The sequence below is a fragment of the Arachis hypogaea genome, chromosome 13, assembly GCF_003086295.3.
Source record: "Arachis hypogaea cultivar Tifrunner chromosome 13, arahy.Tifrunner.gnm2.J5K5, whole genome shotgun sequence".
Classification (NCBI taxonomy): domain Eukaryota; kingdom Viridiplantae; phylum Streptophyta; class Magnoliopsida; order Fabales; family Fabaceae; genus Arachis; species Arachis hypogaea.
Window position 1 is genome coordinate 15132572 of NC_092048.1, and position 12035 is coordinate 15144606.

General features: G+C 34.1%; 2 protein-coding genes across 2 annotated transcripts; one reads left to right on the forward strand and one right to left on the reverse strand.

Moving 5' to 3' along the window:
* Nucleotides 1-2442: 2442 nt before the first annotated feature.
* LOC112737415 (uncharacterized) lies at nucleotides 2443-7308 on the forward strand. Its single transcript, XM_025787320.3, has 3 exons — nucleotides 2443-2908; nucleotides 3705-6428; nucleotides 6765-7308. Exons 2-3 carry the CDS (start codon nucleotides 3878-3880, stop codon nucleotides 7136-7138), a joined length of 2925 nt encoding a protein of 974 aa, XP_025643105.1. The 5' UTR covers nucleotides 2443-2908; nucleotides 3705-3877; the 3' UTR covers nucleotides 7139-7308.
* A 1155-nt stretch (nucleotides 7309-8463) lies between these two features.
* On the reverse strand, nucleotides 8464-11038 carry LOC112737417 (serine/threonine-protein kinase-like protein CCR4). Its single transcript, XM_025787322.2, is given in 2 exon segments — nucleotides 8464-8717; nucleotides 8720-11038. Coding segments are annotated over 2 exon segments (2298 nt in total). The 5' UTR covers nucleotides 10896-11038; the 3' UTR covers nucleotides 8464-8595.
* Between the last annotated feature and the right edge of the window lie 997 nt (nucleotides 11039-12035).

Consider the following 12035-nt stretch of genomic DNA (forward strand, 5'->3'; position numbering starts at 1 on the left):
ATTTGATCCAAATGTAACAATGTAATGCATAATAATGGAGTGAAAGTGTGAAACAATGAAAAAGAATAGTAGGAAAGAAGACAAATTATTGATAACAAAATAAGTGGTTTGTACAACGACGTACTTCCTTTTTTGTTTGGTGGTCCGCGCACTATTGAGGATGAACATTAAATGATACACGAGTAAAAAAATCTTTCCAATTAATTTAAAAAAATGTGATTTTATATCATAAATTTAATTTTGATATATTAACAGTATAAAATATTTTATATAATTATTTAATTATATCTATTTTTTAATAATTATTTATATAATTAATATAAAAATAATTTTTTATATACATTACATAATTAAATATATGTATAAAATTATTTTATATGAATAATATATTAAAATTAAATTTTTATATTATATAAAATTCTTTTTACATAATTTTTTAATTTAATTTTAATATATTAATAGAATAAAATTTTTTCAAATTATTTAATTAAATATTATTATATTAGTAAAAATAATGAATAAAATTTTTTATATTATTAATATATTAAAATTAAATTTTTTTTAATTTTATATAATATAAAATTATAATTTATAAAAACAACTAAAAAGATCTATTTCTAAAAAAAAATTATACAGTCATACACCATACATCTCTCAAGAAAAATCTATATTCTCATTATTCTGCCACTCTCACTCGTGATCACACATCTAATCATCTAATCTAAATCTCTTTCACTAATCAAAAATGCATTTTGCCATAATGACATCGCTACCCCTCTCATACTAATTGATAGCATTCCAAGTGGTTGGAATGTGTATTGAAACACAAATATATAAAGAACGGTGTAAACGCAGTTAACTTTACGTATAATTTATAGTTAAGAATTATTAAATAAATTAATAAATTTAACTAAATTATTATTTAATAATTTTTATTTATCAATTTTATGTAAAATTAGTTATATCTGAATTTTTATTATAAAAAAATATAATAAAAATAGTTAAAAAGCACAAAAATATTAATTATTTTAATATAGTATTAATAAAACAAGACAAATATAAAAGCATTATTAATTAGTTATGTTGAACTACTGTAAATAATAAATTCATTTTGTTGCAAATTCGAGTTCTAACATTAGCGATTCAGCAACGACTTGGTCCTCGAGCTTAACTCGTCCAACTCAGCTCAAGAATCAGGGGTAATCTTGACTCGACTCAAATGTCTTTCTGACATTAAATTTCATATATAAATCATATTTTTTTCTATGAAAAAATGTGGTTAAAAAAATGCGCGTATATAGGGAAGTCTCCAACTCTTAAGATAAGAGACACAATAAATCTTAAAATTTTGACTTCTTGAATCAACTATGATTTAGACGTTAAAGTATTTTTGTAAGTTCTTTTCTTTTATTCACCACAAAAATCCAAAAATCGTAAAATTTGTCAAGTCTCGTTAAGTCACAGATTCTATCAATTCAGGTTAATCTTGAACACATTTATTTTTGTAAAAAGAAGTAAAAATATAAATTTTGTCCAAAAAAAAATTACGATAGTTAAAACGGTTTAATTAAAAAGAATGTGATTTTTAAACAGTAATATAGTTAAATAAAAAGAAAAATAATTTCTATTTATTATCTTAAATGTCTTTTGTCTTTACTATTTGAAATTTTAATCATTTTAGTCCTAATTTCACTATCTAACAAGAAACTTTGTATTTACTCTATTAAAATATTTGAGGAATTATAGAACTCATTATTTTTAGTGGAAAAAAAAGAGGGAGTTAGATTAATATACAGAATTAATATCTAATTTGACTCTTAAAATTTAATGTTAAATTTAAATTAATTCTTAAAATTATAATTGACTCAATTCGATTTTCAAAATTTATAATAATAATTCATGTAAGTCTATAAACTAATTTTATAAATGATATGTTGATTTTGCACGTTAACTTGTTAAGATTTAGATTATTTGTCTAAATTTCATGTGATTAAGTTTTATTGGCTTTCCAATATTCTTGCGAAGACGATAATAATAAGTTCAATTTAAAAATTTTGCGGTCTCTAAGAATAACAATCAAACTTCAAGAAATCAATTTTACATCGAATTTAGACAAGAAATCAAAATTATAATAAATTAATGTACCAAATTAATATATCATTAATGAAGATTAGTTCAAAAATGAATGTAAATTGCGATTATAAATTTTAGAATTTAATTTGAGTCTATTAAAAATTTAAAATTTGAAAGATCAAGTTAAATCTGATTTTAAATTTAAAGAGTCAAATTGAATATCCACTTAAATATAAAATAAATTTGTCGGTGTCTCCTTAGTTCCCACCACTAGGAAGTAGGAAGTAACTCAGCGTTACCAAATTTATCTTAGACTATTTTAATTACTCCAATAATTCTGTATTACGTATATAGATTACCAAAAAAGACAAATTGTTAACCAATAGAAAGAAAATTAGAATAAGAGAGAGATTATTTTCTGCTACCAACAGTCTCTGTCTTTCTTATGTGTGGTGTGCCCACAGAGTCAGTGCCAAAATTGTGCTTCAAGCTTCCACTTTCAGCATTATCGTCTTCTTCTTCTTCTTCTTCTTCAGTCTTCAATTCTCTTCTCTTTTTTCTCTTGTCCATAATGATTCCTGTAGAACCTTCCAAACAGAATATTACAGCTGCTACTTCTTCAAGGAATCACAGTCATGCATCACCATCAACACCAATAATGCCTTCATTTTGTTCTTCATCATCTTGACCCATTCATTCACTCACTCACTCACTCTCTCACTCTCCTTTGTTTTCCATCTTTCATATCACAAACCACTCAAACGTCAATCATATTTCTCATTAGCTCCTTCTTCATCTTGGACAAGAAGAATAATTCAATTTCACTGAAAATCAGGTAATCAGATCAAAACCTTATACCACATCCTTTTTATCTGAAGGAAAATTTAATCCCTTGCAGCTCAAGTTCATTAATTTATATCTTCTTTTTCAATCTTTGGATTCCTTTTTCTCTGTTTTCTAAAATGCTATGTATATATAAAAAATCAATCCTCAAATCAGCTATTATATATTTGTGTATAAATAATATATTGTTTAACTCATTTTTAATGTATACTTTGTATTTCGACCTATATTTTATACTAATGACTGATTTTGTTATGTGCAAATAACTGGATACGTATTTCTCCATGTTGTGTGTTACAAGTAGTCTTAATTTGCGAACAAGAAGAAAAGAAATGAGTTGTTACACTTTTAATGTTAGCTGTCTCGGAAAAAGTGAAAAATAAAATATGATTGTAACGTCCATGGTTGTTAGCAATGGTATCTAATGGTTTTCTAAAGAAGTAGCGGGATGCTTAATCATGATTAATCTATGTGCTTTGCTTTGAGAACAAATTAGATTTGAAACAAAACTTTTCAGCAAAAGATACGAATGAGTGACTCCAAAGCAAGCAAGCAAGCATAGTCTGTTTCAATAATGCCTTTGATTACAATCATAGAAAAGACAGTGCAATAATTCACTAAAACTTCTTACTACTACTACACATGGAAACAAAATTGACGTCTCAACTTCACCTTTCTTTTCAGTTTCACACATCACACCCATGTTTGCATTATTTATTGATTACTATTATGCATGCCATGTGTTTGTTAATATTTTAATGTGAGTGAATGTTTGTTTCTGTTTCCAGGATGATGAGGTGACCCCTTATTTTTACCCTTCAATAATGGTTTCTTAATTAATTGCTGTTCATTAAATTAAAGTTCAAAGATCATTTCATTCCCCCACCCACCTGGCAGCCGCTTCAATTATTCTTCTTTCACTGTTCTCAACTGACAATTTTGTCCCTCAACTTTTGTCCTAATGGCCAACACTCCCATTCTCTTTCACTTCTTCAAACTGTTGTTGCTCACTTCCTACTTCATTTTCCCGCCATGTGCATCTCAATCCTTGGAAGCCAAAGCTCTCCTTGAGTTCAAGAACCATTTGAATGACCCCTTGAATTGTTTGGGTTCATGGAATGTATCAGTGTCTCCATGTGAGTTTGTTGGAGTGAACTGTGATGCATTCTCAGGGAAGGTGACAGAAATCTCAGTAGAGAATAAGTCCCTCTCTGGTGTCCTTTTCCCATCAATCTCAGTTCTTCAGAGCCTGCAAGTGTTGTCACTGCCATCGAACATGATCTCTGGAAAGCTTCCAATAGAAATAAATAGATGCACCAACCTAAGAGTGCTGAATTTGACAGGAAATCATATGGTTGGAACCATCCCAGACTTGTCTATGCTGAGGAATCTTCAGGTTCTTGATCTTTCAGCAAATTACTTCACTGGGAGAATCCCAAGCTGGGTTGGGAACCTAACTGCCCTTGTGTCACTGGGCCTTGGGGTGAATGAGTTCACTGAGGGTGAGATTCCAGACACACTTGGAAATCTCAAGAACTTGACTTGGTTCTATCTTGGTGGTTCACATTTGATAGGAGAGATTCCTGAATCATTGTATGAAATGAGGGCATTGCAGACACTTGACATTTCAAGGAACAGGATCTCTGGTAAAATTTCCAGATCAATTTCCAAGTTAGAGAATCTGTACAAGCTTGAGCTTTTCTCGAATAACTTGACAGGAACAATCCCAGCTGAGCTTGCAAACCTGACCAATCTGCATGAGGTTGACATGTCTTCAAACCACTTGTTTGGTAAGTTACCAGAGGAAATTGGTAGTATGAAAAACTTGACTGTCTTTCAAGTGTATGGTAACAACTTGTCTGGAGAGCTTCCTGCTGGATTTGGGGAGATGCAGAGTCTTGTTGGGTTCTCAGTTTATAAAAACAGCTTCACCGGGACAATTCCGGAGAATTTTGGCCGTTTTTCACAGCTTGAGAGCATTGACATCTCTGAGAATCAATTCTCAGGTGATTTCCCAAAGTTCTTGTGTGAAGGAAGGAAGTTGGTATTTTTGCTTGCATTGGAAAACAATTTCTCTGGGAATTTTCCCGAGTCTTACGCCTCGTGCAAGTCTCTGTTGAGATTAAGGGTTAGTGGTAACCAATTATCTGGGAAAATTCCAGATGGTGTTTGGGCACTTCCAGATGTAAAAATAATTGATTTGGCTTACAATGATTTCAGTGGTGAGATATCTTCAGAGATTGGGTTTTCTACCAACTTGAGTGAGTTAGATTTGACACAGAACAAGTTTTCTGGTAAGCTGCCATCAGAACTTGGCAATCTGGTGAACCTTGAGAAGCTTTACTTGATCAATAATACTTTCTCTGGTGAAATACCACCTGAAATGGGATCACTGAAGCAACTCTCTACTTTGCATCTGGAACAGAATTCCTTAACTGGACCAATACCTGCAGAATTGGGTGATTGTGCAAGGCTAGTAGACTTGAATCTTGCATGGAATTCTCTCTCCGGAAACATACCCCAGTCAATTTCACTTATGAGCTCATTGAACTCTCTTAATCTATCTGGAAACAGACTTTCCGGTTCTATTCCGGATAATTTAGAGACATTGAAACTGAGCTCTGTGGATTTTTCTCAAAACCTGTTTTCTGGGAGGATCCCATCTGGTCTTCTGATTATTGGAGGAGAGCAAGCTTTTCTTGGGAACAAGGGACTTTGTGTTGAGGAAAATTTTAGACCTCCCATGAATCCTGATTTGAGAATCTGTGCTGAAAGTCATGGTCAGAAAAGGCTTTTTGCTGATAAATTTGTCTTGTTCTTTCTCATTGCTTCTATTTTTGTCATTGCTTTAGCTGTGTTGCTGCTTTTGAATCGTGGAAACCTCAAGCATATTATTGCGGATAAGAACTTGAATGGTCAAGATGAATCAAGTCAAAAATGGAAACTTGCATCTTTCCACCAAGTAGATATCGATGCAGATGAAATATGCAAATTGAACGATGATAATTTAATTGGAAGTGGCAGTACAGGGAGGGTTTATCGAGTGGAGTTGCGAAAGAGTCATGCCACAGTTGCTGTAAAGAAACTAGGCAAAGGTGATAATGTGAAGATTTTAGCTGCAGAGATGGAGATTCTGGGGAAAATTAGACATAGGAATATACTTAAGCTCTATGCTTGTTTAGTAAAAGGAGGGTCCAATTTTTTGGTGTTTGAGTACATGCCAAACGGTAATCTTTTTCGTGCTCTACACAGAGATATTAAAGATGGGAAGCGGGAGTTGGATTGGAACCAGAGGTATAAGATTGCTCTGGGAGCCGCAAAGGGAATTTCCTATTTACACCATGATTGTTCTCCACCTATTATTCATAGGGATATAAAATCCAGCAACATCTTGCTTGATCAGGATTATGAGCCCAAAATAGCTGATTTTGGTTTTGCAAGGTTGGCAGAAAAATCCGGTGACCAATTGGGTTATAGCTGTGTTGCTGGTACACATGGTTATATAGCACCAGGTAATTTTGAAATTATTTTGTGCAGGAAATTTTATTTCACTGTTTAATATTTAGGAAGCATACACAACTTGAGTTTGGTTTTAAAGATAGAACACAAATACAAAGATAAAGGACTGAAGATTTGTGTCCCTTCTATCCCAGGTTTAGAGAGAAGTATAGAAAATAAACTAAATTTGTATTCTAAAACTTTCTGTCTCTCTGTCTTTATATATGTGTCTTATCTCTGAAACCAAATGCAATCTCAGTTATTATTTTTGAGACATGAAATATGCATGCCATTGTTAAATAAGTTATATCATATTATAGTTAATCTATGCAATACACTCTTGTGTGCAGAACTTGCTTATACACTTGACATAGATGAAAAGAGTGATGTTTACAGCTTCGGAGTGGTGCTATTAGAATTGGTTTCAGGCAGAGAACCGATTGAAGAGGATTATGGAGAGGCAAAGGACATCGTATACTGGGTTTTGACTCATCTGAATGACAGAGAAAGTGTTGTTAACATCCTTGATAACAAGTTGGTATCCAAGTCTGAAAACAATATGATAAAAGTGTTGAAGATTGCTATAAAGTGTACAACTAAGCTTCCATCTCTGCGCCCAACAATGAGAGAGGTTGTCAACATGCTCACTGATGCTGAGCCTTGCACATTGAAATCTCCTCTCAAAGATGAACAAGAGGCTCCTTTGACAAGTGATTTTCTTTAGCTAAATGTAAATCCTTGAAAGCTATCCCTTAATCATAATGTATCATGCAATTATTATGCACTTTCGGTAACATTGTCCAGATGTATGTAGGGACTGAAATATGCCTCTCTGCCTTAAAAATGGCAACTATGTCTTCTTCCTACGGTATAAGATCATCTTGTTTTACTTTTCTTATTGATTCAATTTCTAACATTTTTGCTTAGGTTTAAAGGATATTCCCCCTGCTTTTAGTAGTGTTACAAGTTTTTCAGTGGGGTCAGATATGAATTTAACTTGATAATTTTATCATCTCTCATACTACTATAAAATTACAACTTGTTTAAAAGCAGGTCAATTTGACTCTACTCGAATAACTCGTGAGTTAAACAGACTCGGTTGAACATATACAGGTTGACTTGTCTGAACTTTTTATATATGTAATATATAAAGCTAGATTAATTTATGTTATACACTATCTTTGTTATAGATTTGTTAATAATTTTTTGTAGAGTTTAGATAATTTACTATGAAATTTTTTTTATTTGTATGGATATTAAGTAAAAAAGAATTTACTAAAACTATGTAGCAATTTTTTTGAAAAAAAAAAAAAAGAAACAAATCACCCTATTTAACTCATTAGCTTGGACGAATGGAGTCATACCGACATTTCCTTGACTCATTTAAAATACAAGTCAATCCATGTTTTTTAATTTTGGCTCGCGACTGATGATGAGTCTGCTAAAACCCGACCCACCCGCTTATTTGTAAGCTCTAATTCTGATTCAAGGCTATCCATTACTTATTTACGTTTTTTATGCTGAAAATTCCTGAGAAGAAAATTCTGACTTTCAAACTCGAACAAATGGGTCTTTTATTTATTTTTTTCCCTTCCACTTTTGTTCAAAATCTGTATATAGTATTGGTTTTTCTAGAAAATTTTAACGTGAAAACTTATAAGAGAAATGTTCTCAACATGTACCATGTCAAAGTTTTTATGGTCTTATACCAGTCAATGATTAATGTCCATAAAAGGAATGGTCATGGGTTATAAGATTGACTGATGAGAAGTTATATCTACAGGAACAGAATTTTGTTGGAATCAAATTTAGATTCGCTATTCAACCTTATTATTCACATATCACATGATTTTACTGTTACTGTAGTGGTATGTCAAAATCTTCCAGCAATTATTAAGAAACTAAAGCGGGTACCAATTCATTAAGAAGTGATTCTTATATTTTATTATTATCAATATGATTTTTTCCTTCATGGTTGGTTCAATGTATAATACATAAAAATAAATACATAGGCATCTACGGCCCTGACTAATTCAAAACACAAAAAAAAAACAAAATTGGACCGAGTATAATTGTTGTCTCATGGTGTGACAACGAAACAGGTCTAAAAAAATGTATTAACAAGAAAAAATGAGTGAAGGAAAGAGAGATGGAATCTACAAGAAGAAAGGGACTGGTTCTTCATTCATCAGAAGTGTTGGTTGTGGATCTTGACATGGATGGTTTGGCCAAACACACAGCCAATGCTTTTTCCAAGTAATTTGCAACTTCGGTCATTGTTGGACGATCTCTGCCTCCAGCCTCACACAATCTGCTGCCAAATAACCAACGTACGCCACCGCCTCTATCTCGTAGGGCGTTGGCGGCGGCACTCTTGGGTCCAGCACCCTGTGAAGCTCATCTTGATTAATATATGGCACCATGAAATCCACCACGTTTCTTGGGACTCCATTCTCATTTTTATGTATGGCCTTGTGGCCAGACAGAATTTCCAGCAGCACTACTCCGAAACTGTAGACATCGCTCTTTGTAGTTAGCATTTGAAGCCTGTAGTATTCAGGGTCCATGTAACCAACCGTGCCGGCAGCGAGGAGCGAAAGATGCGACTCTTCGTCTTCAGGACCCATGAGGGAGAGTCCAAAATCAGAAACTTTGGCAGTCCACTTTGAGTCTAACAGTATGTTTGATGATTTTATGTCGCGGTGAATGATTGGTGGGGTTGCGTATTGGTGAAGGTACTCTAGGCCTCTTGCTGCATCAAGTGCTACTTTGATGCGCACGGCCCAAGACATTAATGCTGAAGTATGAAGCTTGTGGAGATGCTCGTTTAAGCTTCCATTGTTCATGTACTCGTAAACCAATATGCGCTCGTTGGCGTCCTCATAGAACCCCAATAGCCTCACCAGATTCTTGTGGTGGAGCCTAGAGAGGCTCTCTAGCTCGTTCACAAATGCACTGTCCTTGTCTTCCTGCCTTCTGGTGGCATTGGACGGCGAATGGGGAGAGTTTTCGGCTCTTTTTATGGCGACTTCCTTGCCTTCTTGCAGTGTGGCATGGTATACAGACCCAAAGCTACCTGTCCCTATTTTCTTGTCCTCTGAGAAATTGTTGGTGGCTTCAAGAAGCACTTGAAGGCTGTATTCCTCCAAATGGCTCCCGTTTCCCAAGCTGATCACGTGGCTTAAACGCTTCTCTAGAACTCCACGGCCGCCTCCGCCTTCCGGATGGCTTGGCGAGGCGCTCCCAGTCCCTGATTCGTCCAATCGCCCAGAGTCGTGGACGCGGCCTCCTTTACCCTTGCAGTGCCAGTAAATGAAGAAACAAAACACTAGCAGCAGGGAACTGCAACCAACACATCCAATCACCAAGAATGCAACCATCTTCTTGCTCCATCCACTACTTTTTGTAGTCCCGGTCGGACTACTTGTGGGTGGTGGCGATGGCGAGGGCGAACCAGCCTCATTTCTTGGGGAACAAGATGTACAAATTGACATTCCTGAAGAGCATAGTGTGGCAGAACCTATTAAGATTCCGCATGGGCAATTACTCCTACAAGGTCCTGGGAGGACATTTTGAAACACCTCAGCATTTGTATCAAAAAACTTAGCACCCCAACATACCAAACTAAAATTAGAAGACACAATTCCACAGAAAACACTTCGTTTTGCCACAATTGCCACAAAGAAAGTCCCTTCAAATCTCTCTGGAATCCTGAAATTATTCTGTCCCCAACAAGCAACAGTTCTATTTTCTCTAAGTGCACAACTTCGGTTCTCTCCCAAGGCCAAATCAACAAACTTACCCTGCGGTTTCTGATCCACGTCACCCCAGCAATCCAAGCTTCCATCAATGGAGATGGCACAAGCATGCCTAAACCCGGCTGCAATGGCAGAGTGCTCGCCACCAGGCTCCTTACCAACAACTCCGGTATCACCACCACTGCAAGTAACCTTGCCTGATGACTCCGATAAGCCGCAGACGAAATTCTCTCCCACAGCAATACTTGACAAGTTGATGACCTTGCTTGAATCGAAGCGAGGCCATTGCCAGCACTTAAGGCTATTATTGTTCTGAGTTACAAGGCCACAAACATGGGAGTTTCCGGCATCCATGTTTTGAATTACAGGTCCATGGTAGAGACGCTTGAAAGGAACATTGGTAGCATTGGCAGAGAATCTCCAACAACCCATGATGGAGTTAGAAGAAGATGGTGTCCTCAATGCACATAGGAATCCACTGCCACCAGCAATTTCAGCATATGAGAGGTTACGATTCAGTTGAAGAGAGATTCCAGGTGGAAAGCTTGTACAGTTAAGGTTAGATTGTCCTTGTACTTGTCGGTTGGGATTCTGTAAGGCACAAATAAATGTTTGGTTGGAAGTCTCGGAGATGGAAACAGTTGAAAGTGTATTTATGATGGTAAGAGAAGAGAGGAAGCAGAAGAGAATGAAGAGGAGGAGGCAGAAGGAGGAGTTAGCCATAAGAAGAATTCGAAAATTTCATGGTGGGATATGATTTGATGAGAGTAATAGAGGTGAGGTGAGGATTTTATGACAAGACCGAAAAAGCAAAAGCATAACATTAACAAACGCGTTTTACGAATTCTGAAAGAGAGAGTATTGTTCTTTTCTCTGCTCTTTTGTTAGGACTCAGTACCAATGACTTAGTCCACATATATGTTAGTTCCACAGTGTTTCTCCAATTATTAATTATTAATTATTAATTATTATAATTGTTTTCAAGTAAATATTATATAACTCCGTCATTTCACTCGCGGAAAAAGAATCCCATTTTAAAATTAGACCCTACCTCTTGTGATTCATATCAAAAGAGAAATAATCAAATAGAAGCCTTACCTACTCATCACTCATATATAAACTTTCTATATATTCCTTGTATGCAATATTAGAATATATTTAGGATATTATATATTTAATATCTATGTTTATCTCAAAGTGATTTTATGTTTATCTAATTTGATATTAGATTGATTTTATCATTGTGATTAAATTACATCATTAGCCTATAAATGAATATTTTTTATTGTACATTCACACAAGAACGACGAACATTTGATATTTATTTTTGAGTTATTCTCCAAACAATATATCAATTTTATGGGCAGATATCACTTTTATTAATATTTCTTTTTCTGGGTTGACGTAAGGTTTAGATTGGTGGTGGAAGAAGGGAAAAACCAAACAAGTCAACCCTAGTTTGCAGGAAGTTGTCTCCTTTATTGATATATCTTTTAGGAGATTTTTTTTTTACCAAAAGATTCGATGCAGCAACTTTTAGATAAGTATAGAAAAATTATACCATTTAAACTATAATTTATTGGCTTTTAGAAGGAAATTATATTCATGTTAATGCTTATTATTATATATAAGTTTGGGCGCCATTATTTTGATTAAAAAATTTTTTTTTTAACGAAAAAATATCTTTTTTTATTTTTTAGCGTGTTTGGTAAATTTCTAGTAGTAAAAGTAAAAGCACTAGAAAAATAAAAAAATATTTTTTTTGAAAGACTGTAATTTACATCTTTTTTTAAAAATCTTTTTTTCTTAAAAAAAATATGTTTTTCATGTAATAAATAAACAAAAAAGTACTTTTATATTGTT